Source organism: Ursus americanus, chromosome 4 (genome assembly GCF_024610735.1).
Source record: "Ursus americanus isolate L20-20 chromosome 4, mUrsAme1.1.p, whole genome shotgun sequence".
Classification (NCBI taxonomy): Eukaryota; Metazoa; Chordata; class Mammalia; order Carnivora; family Ursidae; genus Ursus; species Ursus americanus.
Genome location: NC_142130.1, coordinates 44,341,093 through 44,362,026, shown reverse-complemented (window position 1 = coordinate 44,362,026; position 20,934 = coordinate 44,341,093). Strand labels below are relative to the sequence as shown.

At 36.3% G+C, this 20,934-nt stretch overlaps 1 protein-coding gene across 1 annotated transcript in view; it reads right to left on the bottom strand.

Annotated features, from left to right (window-relative positions):
- Positions 1–20,934, bottom strand: part of SLC9C1 (solute carrier family 9 member C1) — an 83,597-nt gene that overhangs the window by 20,239 nt on the left and 42,424 nt on the right. The window contains exons 13-18 of the mRNA XM_045785216.2: positions 20,285–20,410; positions 17,453–17,547; positions 13,851–13,970; positions 4,472–4,667; positions 3,120–3,305; positions 1,063–1,212 (exon numbers count right to left, since the gene is read on the bottom strand). Coding sequence (XP_045641172.1) covers positions 1,063–1,212; positions 3,120–3,305; positions 4,472–4,667; positions 13,851–13,970; positions 17,453–17,547; positions 20,285–20,410 — 873 coding nt within the window. The remainder of the gene's footprint in view (positions 1–1,062; positions 1,213–3,119; positions 3,306–4,471; positions 4,668–13,850; positions 13,971–17,452; positions 17,548–20,284; positions 20,411–20,934) is intronic.

The following is a 20,934-nucleotide window of genomic DNA, read 5'->3' as shown; positions in this document are numbered from 1 at the left end:
GATTCTGAAAAACACAAGCACAGCTGATACTTTCCTCTTCAATTTTTTGGGGCCACAGGGAATACTTTCAATCTTAAATGAGGTAGAAGATTTGGCCAAACTGTGTAAGAGTAGAAATGAGGACTAAAACTGGACATCTTAGAGATTCAGGTCCTTTTGTTTTTTCCTACTGTCTATCCTCAAATTCCAGTGCCAAATATCCTTTTCTAGGTTAGAAAAGGTAACAAAATTCAGGAAAACAGTTTTAAAGTTACAGCTGGTGAAGAAAGGAAAGATACTGCTTTTTGTGTCCTGCTACATATCACATGTTCGGTTTTCTCAGCTACAGAGCTTTGGGCATATTACATGGCATTTACGTGGTCTACATTGCCTTAAAAGGTAAATATCTCACATAGTTGACAAACTTGTGAGAACAACCACCTTGGTCAAAAAAGTGAAAATCTAGAACTTAGGCCCTAGACTTCTCTTTGCTGTTTACTAGCCACGTGACTTTGAGCATAATCATTCAATCTCTCTTGGCTTTTTTTTGTTTCTTATCTGTGTAATGAAGAAATTATAGACAAGGTTTCCTTGTAGATGAGTTATTCTTACTTTTTCCATTTCCCATATCCCCATCCTTTGCTTCTTTTACTATTTACTGTGGGAAAATCAGGCAGGGAGAGAGGAAGGGAGCCTTTGGGAATTATAAGGAATCTCCCTTTGCCTAACAGTGCCATTACGTCTCATCCTCCACTATTTCCTATTTAGTGCACCTGTAGCTGACAGATCCTGGAACTTGCATCAGGGGTAGCTGATGACCATTGCACATATGTTCCATGACAGTCTCCACAAGAACCAAAAGGTAGGTTGTGAAAGCCTCATGATTTGCTACTGAGACACAGAAACTTCAGTAAGGAGGCTTTTGAGTAATACAAATGTAGACTAGTTTAAGTTTTTACAGAAATTACTTAGCGAATCAAGTCAAGGCCACACCTACATATATAGACAGAAGACATAATGGGTGGGGGCAACTGAGGGATTGATGGAATAAACCCTTTCCTTACTATTGAAAGTTTTTCTCACCTGTTTAACCTGCTTAGAACTTGAAATCTGATCAATTATAGTTATTATGTCTGCTTCACCTTGGACATATCCTTTTAGTATAGCATACGTAAAGGACAGCTGGTGACTCATCTTTTGATCTATTATTTGCAGCAACTTTGGGGTTATGAGCTGGAAAAAAACAGAAATACTATTTAATATAAATTGTATACATTTAGTTAATTATATATTGATTAGTTTAACTAAAGTAGATAATAATAAGAAATAACATGCTTTCAACAGTAACTATAGTAACCTGTCAAGGTTTTTAGTTATTTTATTCATGGTAATTTTATAACTTCATGACCAGAGCAATTTCCTTATAATTAATAATGTTGGATACCTATGTGAAGTTATGACTTTACTTATGTCCCTTATAGAGAATTGGATGCTACTTTCAACTGGTTTAAATTCTTGGAAAACAATGCAATTAATCTTCTGGGCTTAAGTCATAAATTTCTATAAAGTACTGCCACTTTTACCTGCGAAATCTCCTACTAACCTTCTTACTAAAAGGTTTATTTGGGGGTTAGAACCCACGACAATTATACTTCTTGTTTCACCCCAGCATTAACTTCTCATTGTTTCTTTGCTGAGGTTTAACTTTCCAGATTATCTGTTACCACTGTGCAGTCCCCTAACTTCCCCAGAGTTGGGTGTTTCCCGGGTTTTCCTGTCTGTGCTCCATGATCTCCATACTCTGCCCCCCAGCCAGCTGCCATTAATCCTCAAAGCGCTAGCTTATGCTCATCTTTCAGGATTCAGTTTAAGTATCACTTAATAAAGGATGTCTTTTTTTTTTTTAATCGTTAGCATTCTGTACGTACTCTGTTTTGCACTTATCCTACAATGTAGTACTGGAACACCTAGATGACGTGTCATTTCCCTTCTGCAAGTTCTCTAGGGGTAGAGAGTGTATCTAATTTGTCTTCATGCTCAAGGGCCTACCATTCGACATAAGATAAGGGTTCAGAATTTCCTGACTACCTGTACAAACTTTTCTTAGGTGGTTTACCAGTTTCTTCACTTAAAATATTTGGTAGACCCCATATATTGTCCTATCAGAAAGAATTAACTAGTCACTGGAATAGGCATTGCTTGCCTTCCTTAGGTCAAATTGCACACTAACATCACTTAACGTCTCATTTAATACTAAAATGGGAAAAGCTACTAGTTGTATACTTTTAGACCTACTTGATTTATTCCTCTTGGGAGCAAAAGTATTTTTTAAGCATATGTAGGAAAGCTCTAAATGTACAGATTCTAATCTGTTAGTTTTATCTCTAGATGAACTGTGTCTCACTTAGGTTTGTAACTCTCACAGTGCTTAAATGTGGATGTATCTTGTTTGTGTATGAATAGAGAGAGCCAGTGAGAGAGGGGGAGTACATCTGTTCTATGTATATACTTCATATGCCTTGTGATGGAGTTTCATGTCATTGAAATAATCATAATAATAAATAATATCATCAATAATAATAAATAATAAATATATACTAAATAATAATTTAATAAAAATAATAAGTAATATCATACTTGTTATAGAAAGATGTATTACACAATCAAAGGTTATTTTTGATGCTGTGATTTTATATTACCATGACTTTATATAACATGAAGTGTGTATTTTTTGGTTTCTTAATGTGTATGAATTTATACTATTTGCTTTGTTACTATGAATGGTTTGCATGGTTTTTTTGTTGATTTCCAGCTTTTATACCAGGTATCCATAAAAATAAACATTACTTTTGGTTAACGTATACTTACATTGATATGGAATTTTTCATATGCTCTCTATTCAAAGAAAAAGCTATGCTGAGTATTTCTATACTTTCATGTGCTTAATAAATTGCAAATGTATTTTGGATATTCATAAAATAATGTCATAAAATTTAATTTGTGAAAAGGTTATAAAATTTAAAATATAAACATCATCTCAATAGACAGTGGAAGACATAAAACTACTAAACTGATTTTAGTCCATGTTTCATGAAGCAGTCAGTAGAAATTTGAAATTGAATGATTTAATAGTTCTTTACCTTCAAAATACGTAGTATGCGAAGAAATCGAACAATTTTTATAAAGATTACTGTTAGAATAAAATCAAGAGTATAAGTAATGGAATCTGTCTCAATAAGAATTATATCTATGATGCCAACTAATGTAATTGCTAACTCAAATAGGTTCCAGGCATGTAAAAAATATTCCTTCCTCATTGCAGCCATCTGTTGGTTAAAAAAAAATATGTTATCTTTGCTTTTACTGCAACATTTTCCACAATAACTGAAATATTGCTAGTTAGGTTTTTTCTGATCTACCTTAAGACTACTTGTCTGAAATACTAGTAAATAATCATATTAATTTAAAATTAAAATGGTTGAAATATTGAAGCATAGCTAAGAGAGTGGGAACTACTAAAGATGATTGTGGATGCTAGTCTAGGAAATTGGGTTTCCAGTGGAATTTTGAGAGAAAAGTAGGTTTAGAGAAGATAAATGTTTTAGAATGTGCTGTTTGAGATGTTTGTATAGTACTTTGTTGGAGAGACCTAGTCATCAGTTGTCTATATGATCTGAGATTCTTGATAAGATCTGAGCTGGGAACATGAATTTAAAAGTTATTCTACTATAAATGTAGTTGATGCCAGGAAAGTGGAAGAGATAGCATGGCCTGTGAAGCTCTTTATTCTTCATGTCCACGTCTCCTGTCTCATTTTCCATATCTTCCACACAAATCTAACATCTCTCAAATATCCATGCTGACCAATCCATCCCAAGCTCCAGTCTCTGGGAGTAATGCTCCTTGCAGGTATCATGGTATTGCTTCTAAGTTTTCCCTCATTGTTGTCTATTGTGTTATGTACTCACATACTCACTCTCCACTTTTTGATCCATACAACACAAGACTATTATCAGTTTGTGGGGGTACATTTCCTCATTTTACAACTACCTTTATATTAAAATCGTGAAATGTTTTTCAAGTACAAAGGGATATCTATCACTCTACCTGTCGATCTGTTTATCTATCTAGTATTAAAAAAATAAAATGAACACAATCCTGATAAGTTTATGAACACTGCCAATACCTTTGAAACTCCTTTTGACACACACCATTTAAAAATTTATTTTTACAAATACAAAACCAATTCTTACAGTATGGATGTTTTCTACTGAGTTGCCTTAAAAATTTACCTTTAAAAATGAAAGTTTGTGAAGTGAGAAAGAATTTGTTTGTAAAGTGAGAAAGAATTTCATGCACTCCTTTGGAAAATTATGTGTGGTTAGTGTTGAAAAATGAAGTTAGGGAATCTCTCTGTGAGACATATAACATGTTCACATATACACAGATACACACACACACACACACACACACACACACAATTTTGGATTACCTTAAATAAGGACTCCAAGATATAAAATGCAAGAAAAGAGTAGTTACAGTATCTTAATTCATGCTCATAGATATCACTTAAATCAGGTATCCAAGAAATTATAATAGGAAACATGTTCATTAGTATCACAAGATATCCAATATATTCAAATTCATCAGTAAATACAATTTTATGGCATACACGAAGAATGCGATGTCTACAAAAAAAGAGAGTTTTGTCTGATAAAATAATTACACTGAATTATTATCATTATATGTTCAGTTCTGTTCTAATCCTCTATAGTACACAGCCCAGCTTAGTTCTGAGTAGGAACAATCACTACCTAACACTTTCTGGCATCCCACTTCAGATATTGTCCTTTTAATTTCCTCCTTTGCTAAATATCTTGAGGCTTGTTTCCCTTCTTTTCTCCCCCATCTTCCTCAACTTTCATCCATTTTTAGTTTTAATAGAAGTACTTTTGGTCACAAGATGGGGATAATTCAAACTGGAAATATTTAAAAAATTAATAAAAGGAATCCCTTCCACCTGCCAGACATGATTACTATTAACAGTTTGAATATTGGTCCAATCTTTTTGTTTATGTAATCATTATCTGTAAACACAGAAGAAATTATATCATACATATTGTTCTGTAAACTTTTTTTTCCTTTCTCTTAACAATGTATTATGAGCATCTTTCCTTGTTGAGGCATAAAAAAAAATTTCAGGATGTGTGATATTGGAACAGTATGCATCCACATTTTACCAAAATATTTAAATCAAAATGGATGGAAGTCCTAAACGTGAGACAGGAAACCATGAAAATCCTAGAGGAGAACATAGGCAGCAACCTCTGTGACCTCGGCTGCAACAACTTCTTACTAGACACATCACTGGAGGCAAGGGAAACAAAAGCAAAAATGAACTATTAGGATTTCATCAAGATAAAAATTCTGCACAGCTAAGGAAACAGCCAATAAAACTAAAAGGTAGCCTGTGGAATGGAAGAAGGTATTTGCAAATGACATACCTGATAAAAGGTTAGTATCCAAAATCTTTAAAGAACTTATCAAACTCAACACCCCAAAAATAAATAGTCCAGTTAAGAAATGGGCAGAAGACATGAAAAGGCATTTTTCCAAAGAAGACATCCAGATGGCTAACAGACACATGAAAAGATACTCAACATTACTTATCATCAGGAAATACAAATCACAACCACAATGAGATATCACCTCACACCGGTCAGAATAGCTAAAATTAACAACTCAGGAAACAACAGACGTTGGCAAGGATGCAGGATGCAGAGAAAGGGGAACCCTCTTACACTCTTGGTGGGAATGCAAAGTGGTGCAGTCACTCTGGAAAATAGTATGGAGATTCCTCAGAAAGTTAAGAACAGAACTATCGTATGATCCAGCAATTGCACTGCTAGGTACTTGACCAAAAGATATAAAAATACAGATTAGAAGGGGCACATGCACCCCGATGTTTATAACAACATTATCAATAATAGTCAAACTATGGAAAGAACCCAAATGTCCACTAGCTGATACAGAAGATGTGGTGTGTGTGTGTGTGTGTGTGTGTGTGTGTGTGTGTGTGTAATGAAATATTACTCAGCCATCAAAAAGAATGAAATCTTGCCATTTACAATGACTTGGCTGGAGCTAGAGTGTATTAGGCTAAGCAAAATAAGTCAGTCAGAGAAAGACAAATACCATATGATTTCACTCAAATATGGAATTTAAGAAACAAAACAGATGAACACAGGGGAAGGGGAAAAAAAGGGAGGCAAACCATAAGAGACTCTTAACTATAGAAAAACAGGGTTGATGCAGGAAGGTGGGCGGGGAATGGGCCAAATGGGTGATGGGTATTAAAGAGGGCACTTGTGATGAGCACTGGGTGTTGTATGTGAGTGCTGAATAACTAAAGTCTACTCCTGAAACCAATTTTACCATGTATGTTAACTAACTAGAATTTAAATAAAAATTTGAAGAAGAAAAAATTTCAATTAATGTATACGCTTTGCAAAACAGTTTCCATACCCAGTATGCCAGAGAGTGGAACTGTGGATGAAAGGATTTACTTATGTATTTTTATTTTTTAGTTTTCAAATAATATAAGAACACCTTATTATTGTTAAAACTCAAGTGAAATGATTAATCAGTTGCTGACTGAAGGTTAGATAAGTACTGGATCACTTCCCCATTCTCAGAGGTAGAGCTGTGTTACTCGGGACCTGAAACTTTTACAATTTGGGGCCCTACTTAAGAAAAAGAAGATGAAATTAGGAATAAATTTACGATCCTGTCATCACATTCCTAGGGCCCTCTACAACCTCTGGCGGTGTGTGCGTGAGGGAGGAGCCACAGAGGAAAATTTTGTTAAATTCTGTCCATCTCAGTTTCATCTCCAGAATGCTTTTTTTTTCTTTTTTAAAATTTCAGCTGTATTGAGGTATAATAAACATATAAAATCATAGGTATTTAAAGTGCACATCATGGTGATTTAATGTATGTATACATTGTGAAAGGAGTTCCCCACACTAATTAATGAACACATCCATTACCTCACATGATTCCCTTTTGTGGGGGAGTGAGACCATTTAAGTTCTACTCTCCTAACAAATTTCAAGTACACTGTACCGGGTTATCAACTATAGTCACCATGTCTTACATCAGATCCTCAGACCTGGTTCATTTTATAGCTGAAAGTTTGTAACCTTTTACCATCCTTCATTTCCCCAACCCCTCAGCTGGTAACCAGGTAACCACTTTGCTATTTTCTGTTTCTATGAGTTGACTGTTTTTTTTTCTTTTTTATAGATTCAACATGTTAGTGATATCATGCAGTATTTGTCTTTCTCTGGCTTATTTCACTTAGCATAATGCCTTCAACGTTGTTGCAAATGGCAGGATTTCCTTCTTTCTCATGGCAAATAATACTCTATTGTGTATATATACACCATATTTTTTAATTTATTCATCTCTTGATGGACAATTAGTTTATTTTCATGTCTTAGCTACTGTGAATAATGTTGCATTGAACATGGGAATGCAGAGATCTCTTTGATACCGTGTTTTCATTTCTTTTGGGTGTGTACCTGGATGTGGGATTGCTAGATCATACAGTGGTTCTATTTTGATTCTTTTGAAGAATCTCCAAACTGCTTTCCATAGGGGCTGTACCAATTTGCATACTTACCAACAGTGCACAAGGGTTCCCTTTTTTCTACATCTTTGCGAACACATATTATCTCTTGTCCTTTTTGTTGATAGGGATTTTAATAGGTGTGAGGTGATATTTCATTGTGTTTTGATTTGCATTTCCCTGATATTAGTGACATTAAGCACCTTTTCATGTATTCTTTGGCCATTTGTACGTCTTCTTTGGGAAAGTGTCTATTTGGTTCCTCTGACCATTATTTAACTGTGGTGGGGTTTTTTGTTTGTTTTTACTCTTCAGTTGTATGAGTTCTTTACATATATTGGATATTAACCCAGATATGACCAGATATATGATTTGCAAATATTTTCTCCCACTCCATAGCTTGCCTTTTCATGTTGTTGATTTTTTTTTCTGTGTAGAAACTTTTCAGTTTGATGTAGTCTCACTTGTTTGTTTTTGCTTTTGTTGCCTTTGCTTCTGGTGTCAAATCCAAAAGTCATTGCCAAGAATGCTATCATGGAGTTTATCCCCCATGTTATCTTCTGGGAGTTTTATGGTTTCAGGTCTTACTTTACTCCATTTCAAATTGATTTTTGTGTATAGCGTAAGATAGTGGTCTAGTTTCATTATTTTGCACGTGGCTGTCCAGTTTTCCCAACATCATTCACTGAAGAGACTATCTTTCCCCATTGTATATCATTGACTCCTTTGTCATAAATTCGTTGACTATATACTCACAGGTTTATTCCTGGGCTCTCTATTTGGTCCCATTGATCTGTGTGTCTGTTTTTATGCTAATAACATACAATTTCTTTACTATAGCTTTTTAATATAGTTTGAAATCAAGTGTGATACCTTCAGTATTATACTTTTTTCTCAAGATCGTTTTGGCTATTGATGATCTTTTGTGATTCCATACAAATATTAGGAATTTTTAAAATTTTTGTAAAAAAATGTTATCAGAATTTGGGTAACGGTTGCATTGAATCTATAGATTGCTTTGGGTAGTATGGCCATCTTAAAAATATTAATTCTTCCAATTCATGAGCACAGGATATTTTTCCACTTACATGTATCTTCTTCAATTTCTTTAATCAATGTCTTATAGTAATCAGTGTACAGGTCTTTTGCCCCTTTAAATTTATTCCTAGGTATTTTACTCATTTTGATGCAATTATAAATGGGATTTTCTTTATTTTTTCCTCTTTTGTTATTAGTGTATAGAAATGCTACTGATGTTTGTATAATGATTTTGTATCCTGTAACTTTACTGAATTTGTTTATTAGTTCTAACTTTTTTTGGTGGAGTTCTTAGGGTTTTCTGTGAAATCTGCAAAAGATGTCAGTTTTACTCATTTCTTTCTGATTTGGATGACTTTTCTTTTCTTGCCTAATTACTCTGGCTAGGACTTCCAATATTATGTTTAATAAAAATGATGAGAGTGGGCCTCCTTATCTTGTTCCTGATCTTAGAGGAAGAGCTTTTCACTGTTGAATATGATGTTAGCTGTGTGATTGTCACATATGGCCTTTGTTGAGGTACACCTCTTCTTTAACCAGTTTGCTGAGAGTCATAATTTATATTTACCCCTTTTTATCTTGTGTATCCATTATTATAGCTATATTTGTTTTTTAATACTTTTGACTTTTAACCTTTATGCTAGATTTTTATGTGATTTACCCACCATTGTTACAATATTAGAGTAGTCTGAATATTTTTATATATTTATCATTACCAGTGAGATTTATACTTTCGTGTTTTTCTGTTACTAATAGGGGGTATGTCCTCTGGATGGCAATCACAAAAGCCAGGGTGCCAAACTGCACAAATTCATTTCAGGGACACATTGTCCTTGCAAGTTCATTAAGAACTCTTTCACTTTCTGCTCTAGCTTTCTGGATCTTGTGGACATAAGCTCAATTAGCTCTCAGAGCAGGTGTTTCGGGGGCCCATCTCTCAAGTGGAAGTCTTAAAAGCTGGGGCACTAGATGTTGGGTTCAATCCCTTTACTTCTCATGGAGAAGTTGGGAGCCATGAGTTCCCTTCTGATTGCATGCCTTGATGCCAGGGGTGAGTTTTATGCTGAGAGTGTGTCTCAGCCTTTCCTGCCTGTTTCAATGTAGATATTTTCTTATTAGCCTGATGTGTGGAATCACTCAGCTAGTTTCTGGATTTCTTTGAGAGGGAGGTGATCCATATGTGGCTATAGATTTGGCGTGCTGATGAAAGGAGTTAAGTTCAGGAGCCTCCTTCGTCACTATCTTGGACTAGAATACAGACTGCTTTTCTTGAGTTCTTTTAGCAATAAAGTCATACCTGGCACAGCACTGCACTTGATGTTACCTTTTGCTTAAATTTATAATTGACTACACTTTGATGTGCTTATGCCAGATAGATGAATTGAAAAGGATATGATAGGGATTACTCACAATTCCTTTAAATCTTTAATGTTGGTGTTAATTTCTTTACTCCTAGAATACTATATTGCTACTTATGACTATTTTGGCCAGGGTTCCACTTGGTCACTCGGACTTTCCTGCCATAACAATTCTTATTCTATACGTCAGCAAGAAAATGTGAATGTTCAGCTACACACTGACTATATTCATCCCAAGGATACACTTGGAGATTTAGGGAAATAACCACACAGTGGACTTGCTGGATTATTATGAAGCAGACTGGGTCAGAGAGTCCATATATCATCTAGCCTACAAGCTTCCTCTCTAACTTGAGAACTATGATAGCATTCCAAGCCTTTGGTCTTTTGTTTGTTTGTTTATATTCCCCCCAAAGTCTTTTAAAAAGTCTGAGTATTCTTTTTTTCCAAATGAAAAGTAACTCTTCTGGTAAAGTGACTAAAGGTCCATCTGAGAAAAGATTGAGGGAATATTTATCCTATGTATTTTTGGTGTTAATGTAGACCTTTCTCAAAGGCTCTGGATCTGAGAACTGACTTAGATATAGGGGAAGGGTGGGGAGTCATGTTGTTCCTTTGCAGTAGTTGATCTCATCCCTTTGCTCACCAGTTCTCTATTTTTAGAAAAGTAAAATAAAATGTAGTTAACTATTTGTCTACATTGTCCTTTGACACACATTATTTGTTAGCCATACCCAGGTCAAGGTACTCTGCTATTCCAGGTTTGCTGTCACCAAATAAAGTATGCTCACCTTGCTTTTGACATTTAAGTGCTGCCATCGGTCTTCTGCCATTCCCAAATCCTTTTGATACTAGTAAGACTAATTCCATGCCAGCCTTAACTACCGTCAACCACACTTGCGGAGGACATCTGTCATCCAGTTTCTCAGTGTTGCTTTGTGAAAGTAAATGTCCTCTGGTCCTTCCCAGGGGGCAAAGGCATGTGGTGGGTCCTTCATTCTCATATAATAATCTAGTTAAATATTCCAGTTTTATCCTCTGCACTTCATTTACTGTAGGTTATTGGCCTAGTCAAGCTTCAAAGAACAATTCTAAGAGTATAACAGTGCCAGCTCCAAGTGTCCTTGACAGAATGTTGAACCTTGAATCATGGATAAGACCACCATGCCAACAAATTCAGTCCAATTTGGCCTTATGTTATAACCCTGTGGTCCAATACCCTCAAGATCCATTCCATCATATGTCTACCAGTATTTGCTAGTATTAGTCAGGTCCTGTAATTCCTTCAGTAGATAAGTTGTAGTCTCCTAAAGAAGGCACTGTATTTCCTCCTCTAGCTGTGTTGAGATCTGACATGGGTAATTACCTTGGAAGCAATGAAAGGTGGTAGAGAATAACCTTGAAACAAAGACAAACTTTATTTTGTGATGTCTTTGTAGCATCTGAAGGTGATAGGAGTCTATTATCCTCTAGCAAGAAAGAGATGGCTGCCCTCTGCCAGGCTACAGTATTCATGAAAAATGTGAGGGTTTAAGACCTTCAGATTTATCCACCCAAGTGTTACCACTTTAGATCTCAGGGTCCTGATCTTTTTCTCTCAGAGCCCTGACACCGATACAGAAATCCCATCAATGCAAGGCATTTATTCTTCTTTGTGCAGCTCTAGCTGTATCCCCTCAAAATAGATATACTGTATTGACTTCTGATTCAATTCTGAAAATTTAAGTTGAATTTTTAATTTTAAGAATTATGTGTGTTTTTATATTCAGTTTCTTTTGATAATTGGACTTGTTCATGTTTTTGATTCTATCACTTCTTAATATCAACAACTCAGTAATACTTATGTTATTGGAATTTGGCACTTAGTAATAAATGCTCACATTTGTTAAATGCTTACCCAGTGCTACCTGGACTAGGTGCTTCTACACACATTATTATGTATTCTTTCCCACAATCCCATGAGGAAACAGGAGAACCCAACTAGCATATTTTGGTGTCCGCTATATGTCAGTTACTTTGCCACAGGCCTTGTATGTATCAGATGCTGAGAACTGAAAGGCTCATTCAGATAATAAGTGACAGAGACTGAGATTCTAAACCAAGCCATCTGACACCAGGATCTGTACTACTCACTTTGAGATGGATGATATTAAGAGATAGCCTACAGGGTACACTATCAATTATAGTTTTTAAATTCTCCCTTTCATTAAGTTGCATCAACAAGAATAATTACTTAGAAAGCTGTAGCTTTAGTCAGTATTGAAGGCTTTAAAAAAATCTATAATATGAAAATATCTTTTTGGTACTTATTGAGTATGGTAGATTAAAGATGCCACATAATCTTTGATACTTTTATAGAGAAGAGGGGTCTATATTTCCTCTTCCTGAATCTAAGAAAAAAAAACAATAGGCATCCAAATTGGAAAGGAGCAGTAAAATTATCTCTATTCATAGATGACATGAACTTAATATACAGAAAATCCTAGCAAATTCACAAAAACCAGGAGAGCTAATCAATGAATTCAGCAAAGCTTCAGAATACGAATTCAATATACAGAAATTATACACTAGGAATGAACAATCCTAAAATGAAATTAAGAAAACATTTTCATTTATAATAGCATCAAAAAGAAAAAATACATAGGATTAACTTTAATCAAAGACCTGTATACTGAAAACTACAAGATATTCCTGAAAGAAATTAAAGATCTAAATAAATGAAATGGATTGGAAAGCTTAATATTGTTAGGATGGCAATACTGCAGATTCAATGTAATCCCCATGAAAGTCTCAATGACATTTTTTTTTTTGCAAAACTAAGCAAATACTAAAACATATATGGAATTAACGTTTATATATAACATTCCACATTGTTACACCAATCTTAAAAAGAAAGTAAGGTTGCTATATTTATATTTCCTGATTTCAAAATTGTCTAGCAGCTGTGGAAAACAATTTTGTGGTTCCTCGATAAGTTAAACATAAAACTATTATATGATCCAGCAATTTCACTCTTAGGTGCATACCCGAAAGGTGGAAAGCAGGTATTCAAATACTTATACATGAATGTTCATAGCAGCACTGTTCTCAATAGCTAAAAGGTGAAAACAACCCAAACGTCCATCAACTGATGAATGGGTAAACAAAACATAATATATCTGTACAATGAACTATTATTCAGCCATAAGAAAGAATAAAGTCTTGATACATGTTACAAAGTGGATGAAACTTATGGTCCTGTTACCTTCTACCATGTGGATGAAAACACTACGCTGAGTAAAAGAAGCCAGAAACAGAAGGCTATGTATTGTATGACTCTAGTTATATGAAACATTTAGAACAGGTAAATTCATAGAGACAAAGCAGACGAGTGTGATGCAGAAGTTGGGAGGGAGGGGGAATAATAGGGAGTGGCTGCTTAATGGGTGCTGGATTTACATTGGAGGCAATAAAAATGTGGATTTGGATCGAGATGATGGTTGCCCAACATTGTGAATGTACTAAATAACACAGAATGATACACTTAAAAATGGTTAATCTTATTATATGAAATTTATTTCAATAATAAAAAGGTTATTATACTATCTCTTTTTTTCTTCAAGTAACTTTTTGTATATATATGAGTAATTTAATTGTAAACTACTCCAAAATATTTTCCAATATATTCAGGATATGAATTTATCTTTTAAATTTTTCGTGGGGCTTCAACTTACAACCCTGAGATCAAGAGTCACATGCTCTACCAATGCAGCCAGCCAGGAGCTCCCAGGATATAAATTTAAAAAATAAAAAGGGAATTTAAAAGCAGTATGACAGCATTTCTAGTAAGGTTCAAAATCACTTACCTTGATGGGATCCCTTTTTCTTTTTTAGTGTTATACACCCAATTGAGTAATAGTTTTCTAATAAAGGTAAGAAGTTTTTTGCTTTCAGAATAATTCTTTATTGTCTCAGGACTCATATATCTGGGGGGGGAGAAGTAATCATTAAACATACTTTAGAATTTGGGGAATAGACTTAATGCAGTATTGTCAGAAAGCAGGAAGATGATTTGTCCATTGATAACTGGAAATAGGACACTTTCATGAGCATAGGTCCAAGTCATAAAGTTGTAGATACAAGTAGATATATAATTATGAATTTAGATTCTGGGGCTCACTCATTAAAGACAGAGTATAAAAAATCAGAGATACATGGTTTAAAATAGAGAGGTCAAGGTTCAGGGAGGAAAAGAATAACATGATTCAAATACATCCAGGTTTTCATGTTGGATCCCCCATTATCTGGTGAGGCAATGAACAAACTACCTCATTAAAAAGTTTGCTCTACAAAACAGACATGAAAATACCCATGCCAGTTGGGGATAACAAAATGAGAAAGTATATATGAAGCATCCAGCCCATCCCACACATCCTCTTATCTCTTTGATTTTACCTTCTGGGCAGGTAATTGGGAATTAATGGAGAAAATACAAGTGGTGAGTAAAGAGTTAATTGTTACTTGGAGAAGTTAGTGGTCCTAAAACCCCAAAAGACAATTTGGTAGCACATATCCCATTGTCTCTAGGTTTCTGCTGGCTTTTCTATCGAGGTAGCTCATATCTGCGTGCTATGATTTGGTTTTGCTTAGCCAAATCCCTTGGTTTTCATTATCTTCATCAGAAAGGGTATAGGGCTTTGTCCTTGGGTCTGAAACCCTACTTTAAAATATGGCTTAACGGAAGGGTATTGGTGACTTAAATTCAAAGGTGGACCTTGTCTTTCCTATTGATTATACTGTACTTACTCTGAAATTTGAGCAATTTCTCTGCTACAGGGATACAGATGTAATTAAAAAGAAGGAAGTAATTCACTTCTCTGCGATTCAATAGAATGATATGGTAATTACATGGAAAACCGCAAATGTATATAGGACTTGATTCGTTCCTAATTTTAAAAATAGTTATTGAGCATATCAATAATAAGTGGGAAGAAGCTGGGAAGAAACCATAAACAACTACAGATCTCTGCCCTTAAAGATTCAGTAGACTAAGGGAGTAAAACATGCAAATAACAAATGCAGTAAACTGTAGTGGGTGTTGCTGTGGAGATAATAACCAGGGGGGCACTCAAGATCCATCAGCGGGGGGCATTTAATGCAGTGTTGGGGAATCAGGAAACCTTCCTGAAGTAATTAATGTCTCAACTAAGATCTGGTTATTTCTTAAGTTCCTATGAATCCTAAAATTCTGTAATATCAGTAATTCAGGCTCCTGAATTCCCACTTAGACCTGATTTAGGAAGACAGTTGTGATCTCTTTAATTGGATAGTGAGGCAGCTTAAACTTCCAATGTGAGCTCTGGAATTTATCAGTCAAGTGACCTTGGGTAAATTGTTTCATCTCTTTGTGCCTCCCGTTTCTCATCTGCAAAATGAAGATAATACTAACACTTATCTCACAGGACTTTTATAATATTAGATTGGCAATACATGCAACACGTTTCAGACTGTGCTTGGCACAGCACTTAATAAATACAAGCTCTCTATTCAAAGAATTCCTTCTTGGGCAATTACACAAACAGTTAGCATAGGTCCCGGTGCCCCTGTTTAAATCCCCCAACTCTTTCTCTCCTTAGACTTGTTTTCTTGCCACAGGACATACCAATGCTTGGGGCTACTGATAGGAATGACCAGGACGCAAAGTCAACTCCAAGGCAGCCCAGCAAAGCAGCAAGTACTGACTATGAGTGTAATTAACAGGAAGTTCTCTGGGGATTGGAACACCATTGCACTTATCCTGATATCCTGATATTCCCCACAGTGCCTGCTGTATACCTTTGCACATATTAGTATGTAATATTTATCTCTTTTATGTATCACTAAAAAATAACATATTTTAAAATGTGCGTTTTTCATCTGCTAGGAATCTTTTCAACCCTTTCACTCCCTTCTCCTCACTGTTGACCTCCTTGCTGTGGGTCTTCATAGGCATACATTGCTTCTACCTTCCTGGAGGCTTCAAAGAGGAAAAATCAAGGCAATGGGTTGAATTGCTCTATATTGCTTTTTTAAAATATTAACTTCTCCTGAATAATGCAGGGATAATGCTTTTCAGCATGTCATTTATTCATCCATTAAAAATCCCACTGTACACTGTGCATCTGTCTTCTTTAAAGCATGCATCATATTGTTTTTAAGTGATCACATTTGTCCAGGCCTCTTTCCCAATCTCTTTCCCATAAACATTTGAATGGCCTAGAGCGAGGGGGCAAACGAAGGCCCTTGTCCTTACACCTCATTCATCAAGAAAACAAAATTTTAAGTAAGATGTATTTGATCTTCCTACTTTCACAAGTATGTTGTAATGATTTGTGTGGCTTGCCTTGAAATGGACTCTCTTATACTCTTTGAAATCTGTACTCAAACTGCACTGAGACTGCACTCAGCATCCGGTAGCTTCTTTTCCCACACACGGCTTTATCCCTCTCTGTGGCACAAGCCAGTACTTGCGAGTGGACACCATGCTGCCACTTCTCTTAGCTTTCGGGGTACGCACGCCAAAGGCCCAGTTTGCTTGCAAGATAATGGCCCAGGGGAAAGGCCCAAGAAGACCTTACAAATGAGCTTTGGGACCATTTGAGCAGGGAATTTGGGTGTCTTTAGTACCAGCAGTGTGGTTTATTTTGTTTTATTTTTTAATTTTTTTAAAAGATTTTATTTATTTATCTGTCAGAGAGAGAGCACAAGCAGGGGGAGCAAGAGAGGGAGGGAGAAGCAGGCTCCCCGCCGAGCAAGGAGCCCAATGCGGGACTCGATCCCAGGACTCTGGGATCATGACCCGCGCCGAAGGCAGACACTTAAGGACTGAGCCACCCAGGTGTCCCAGGAGTGTGGTTTACAAGAAGAAGGGATGTTGTAGCCGGGCTTTGGGTGGGCATCGTTGTAACTGCATGGCAGTTTAACTCTTCCCTTAGCCTGCGCATGTATCCTTCATCCTTCCAAGGGGATCTGAGGCTACTCTCTAAGAGGTGGACTTCAAGAGCTCACTGTGTACTACAGAGGCTTACAGCAAAAAAGCTATTACAAAAATATGCTGGGTATTAAGAGAGAGTATGCATTGGGAAGATGTGTCCAGAGGAATTAAGGAGTCTTTGACCTCAGTGAGGCACTCAAGCAGTCTAAAAGGAAGAGTATTTTACCACAGCTCGGCTTTGGGGGCAAAAGGAGAAAGGGAAGAGCATCTTAGAAGTGGCAACATGTTCAAGTGCGCCGAAGCCTGAGGAAGCCGAGCAAGCTGGGAAACTGAAAGTATGTGATTTGGCCTGACGTGGGGGTGCGGAGCGGGCAGCAGCTCGCACACGGAACACTGGATGAGCCCAAGTTACCAGAAAGTGCAAGCAAACTCACTTGCACAATTTCCTAAACTCAGTGGCCTAGGATGGCAGCTTTCTCTTGCCAAAATACTTACTCTCCCTTCTCTCCGAAGCTTCCCGCGGCACCGACCAGCACCTGGACTGCACTCTGGGACAGGGTCTCGTTCCTGTATTGTCTCTGGTAGCTTGCCTAAAAGAGATGTGCAAATTACTATCTAGCGTGGATAACAGTAACAACTTAGTATTTCCTTTATGGAAAAATGGTCTGTGAGAAAGAAGTCAAAATCCCTAAATAATCTACTACCTCTATGAAAAGAATGTTTCTATGCAGTCCAGACCTTGCAATCGGTGCAGAAGGTCCGTCTGAGCTTTGGGTAAAATCAAACTGGTTCCCTGGGAAACTAGGTTCCTACTAGATGTTAATTAGGCTTTCAGAAATAAGTGGCATTCTGGGGCCAAATAAATATGGGAACTTCCTGCTGTAAGCATATCCCCACCTTAAAAGTTTATAATGCATATTAGAAAATGAAAGACTGAGAAATCCTACAGTAGAGAATCCTGGTTTATATCTTTAATTTCATTTTTCCAAATATTTTGACAACACAACTCTGTTTTCTCCAGTCTATTATAAGCATCAAACGAACTGCTGCTGTTGTACAGAAAACAGTCACTTGTTCATTCGGTCCATATACTGAGAGCCCACTTTGCTTCAGGCACTATGCAGATGCAGAAGCCGCTGGCTGACACTGCCCCCCCCCCCCTCGCCTCAGCGTGTTGACCACTGTTAAAAAATCACTGTGCGGACCAACTGCCTAAATTGGAATGCATGATATAACTAAAGACTTTTACCTCCACAGAACACATCTCGTGTTGGATATTGAAATGCAGTTTTGCTCTTGAGGGAGATCAGAAAGGGACAGAACTAATTTGAAGAATGAGGGAACAACGTTATTCGTCTGTAACACAGGAACTCAACAGGGTAACACTCTACTTCTTAAACTTAATTAAAATACTTTCAAAATAATGTGAGATTAACATATTTTCAATATCCTTGAAGGTAAACACCATAGTTTGTAGAAAAATAAGGAAGCTGAAAGTAGTATGGAACTCCTGAAAGCTTAGTAACACAAATGACAAACAGTTAGACTCTAGAAGAATGTTAATTCTTAAATGATTATTCATACCAAAATGTAAGAAGAATTTAGAGAATGGTTGATTCCTTAAAATGACTGCCATTTATTGAGTTCCCTACCATACTATTAAATTAACTGATTTACATATATTTGCATAGAATTATTTAATTCTTGCAGGAAATATATGGCAAAGATATTCTATTCTGTATTTCATAGATAAGAAAGCTGAGGCTCAAAGAGTTAAGTATTTTTCCCAAGATCACATTAGAAACTCAGTTCTCTCTGAATCTCAAGCCTGTCTCCCCTTCCCCCCGTTATGGTTGGGGGATGTTGTCTCTCCTATACTACTGTCTTGTCGTGCTCTGCTTCCTCTTCTAACGTACAATAGGAGAGAGGGTATTGTCCCAGTTAATAATAACTGGCTGAGATTTAAATAAAAGCTCTTAAAGCTTTGAAAACTATAATAGACTAGTTAATATTATGGTTGGAGCAGTGAGCATTAGAATTGAGGTTGCAGAAACCAAATTAAACCAAGATAAACATGAAAATATGTCTACAACAAAGAAGGGCTAAAAAGATGCTAGATGAGATAAAGAGCTGGAGAAAAGAACAGAAAGATCTAACTTACTTTTAAAAATAGGATTTCCTGGTTAAGACCCAATACATAGCACAAAATCAACAAAGATATAATGGTAGAAAACAAACATTTAGGGCAAGAAATCAAAAAAGTACATGGAACGTATATTGCAGAAAGCATAGACTATCACAAGTGAAAAAAAATCTAAGAGGTCTTGCAGTTAGCATTTTCCTCTTTTACAAATGGGAAGAATAAAGACTAAAAAGAGTAAGTCCTGAGTCACATTATTAATGGAAGCAAGACCCAAAATGGAGTCTCCTGTATTGATTTGGAGGGTTCTTGAATACTATATTTTCCTGAAATAAATTAAAAATCTGGAAGCAACTCAAAGATATGATATCATAAAATCTGCTGGTGGAACAAAACACCATATGGGCATAAGTTCATCCTTCATGACACTGCCTCAACTGCTTAAAGAAATTATTTAGGTCCTTGGAAAAGCTGCCTTTGAGAGTCAACCTCTTTGCCAGGACCAATGCTGAAGAGAGAACAATTGTGCCCTATAGATCTTCCATTTCTCAAGTTAGAATGAACACATAAAATGCTTGGAATTCTGTATGGCTGGAATAGCCAAGACATGCACGAGAGTTCCATATGCAATGAGGAAGGCCCAACACGAACACTTTGAGAGCGCGAGTCATGGCAACAAGTCAAGATCCTGACCTGAATGGTAAATGGTAACTAGGCTATTAGCGGTTTCCCACAGAGTCCAGGATGCTGCTGTGCCACAGAATTTCTCTAACTTATCTAAGATTTGATCTGAAAACTACTCTCTACCTGCAGTTATAGGCAAAGTTGGTGGTATCTTTCATGAAAAACTGGTGTGGACCCAGAAATGGGTAGTGTTGTGGAAATGGCTGTGTAACACACCTGAAGGTTGAGTTCAGCTGTAATTCCTGCCTTGGGATCTGTAAAATTCCCAAATCCTTTTTAATAAAACACCTTTTACTTAGGCTAATTTGGATGGATCTATTTTCCTTTTCCTTCTTTTGGCCGTCAAGTGGATTCCTAAGATAATGCCAAACTTCCCTTTGCCTTTGTAACAATCTATTAAGCAATGCAGGTAAGCATAATCAAGATGTCTTTAGTGAAGGAAAAGTTTTCAGGATGATTTTAGGCCCAAATATCATTTAAAAAGTGTATGATCAAGTACTAACTATTTGTGTCGACAAGAGACGCCTGTTGGCCAGCTCCATTGCTTCAATGTTAAGGGTCTCATCTATTTCCTTGTTACAGCCTAGACATGTCACCTTTTGATGCTCTGTTGGGTCTTCTTGGCTTAACTAAATGAAACAGAAATAAAAACAAAAAAATAATACACAAATATTAACATATTGTTAAGCATGACCCTCAAGCAATTCACCTAAAATATTGGTTTGAAAAATTATAGAAAATCTGTTAAATACAGAAAAAGTATTCAGATGAGTTTCCTCATCATTTCACAGTTACCTAGAAGGTAAAATAATTGCCAGTTTTGGAGGAAAGGAATTATGTCATATTTTTATGTCTACATGACATTATTGACATTTTATAAAAGCTACCACATATATGATCCCACTTGAAACCAATGGTTCTGAAAGTGTGGTCCCCCAGCAGCCTCATCGTCACCTGGAAAATGTTAGAAATGCACATTCTCAGACCCCAAAACAGACGAGCTTGGTTAGAAAGTCTGGGGAACAGGGCAGCACTCTGTTTTTACAAACCCATTCCATGATTCTTGCTGCCACTAAAGCTTGACAATTACTGCCTTAACCTAATCACTTAAGGTAGAGTAGAAAGTGAACTTAGCTGGGGAGATGGGGATTAT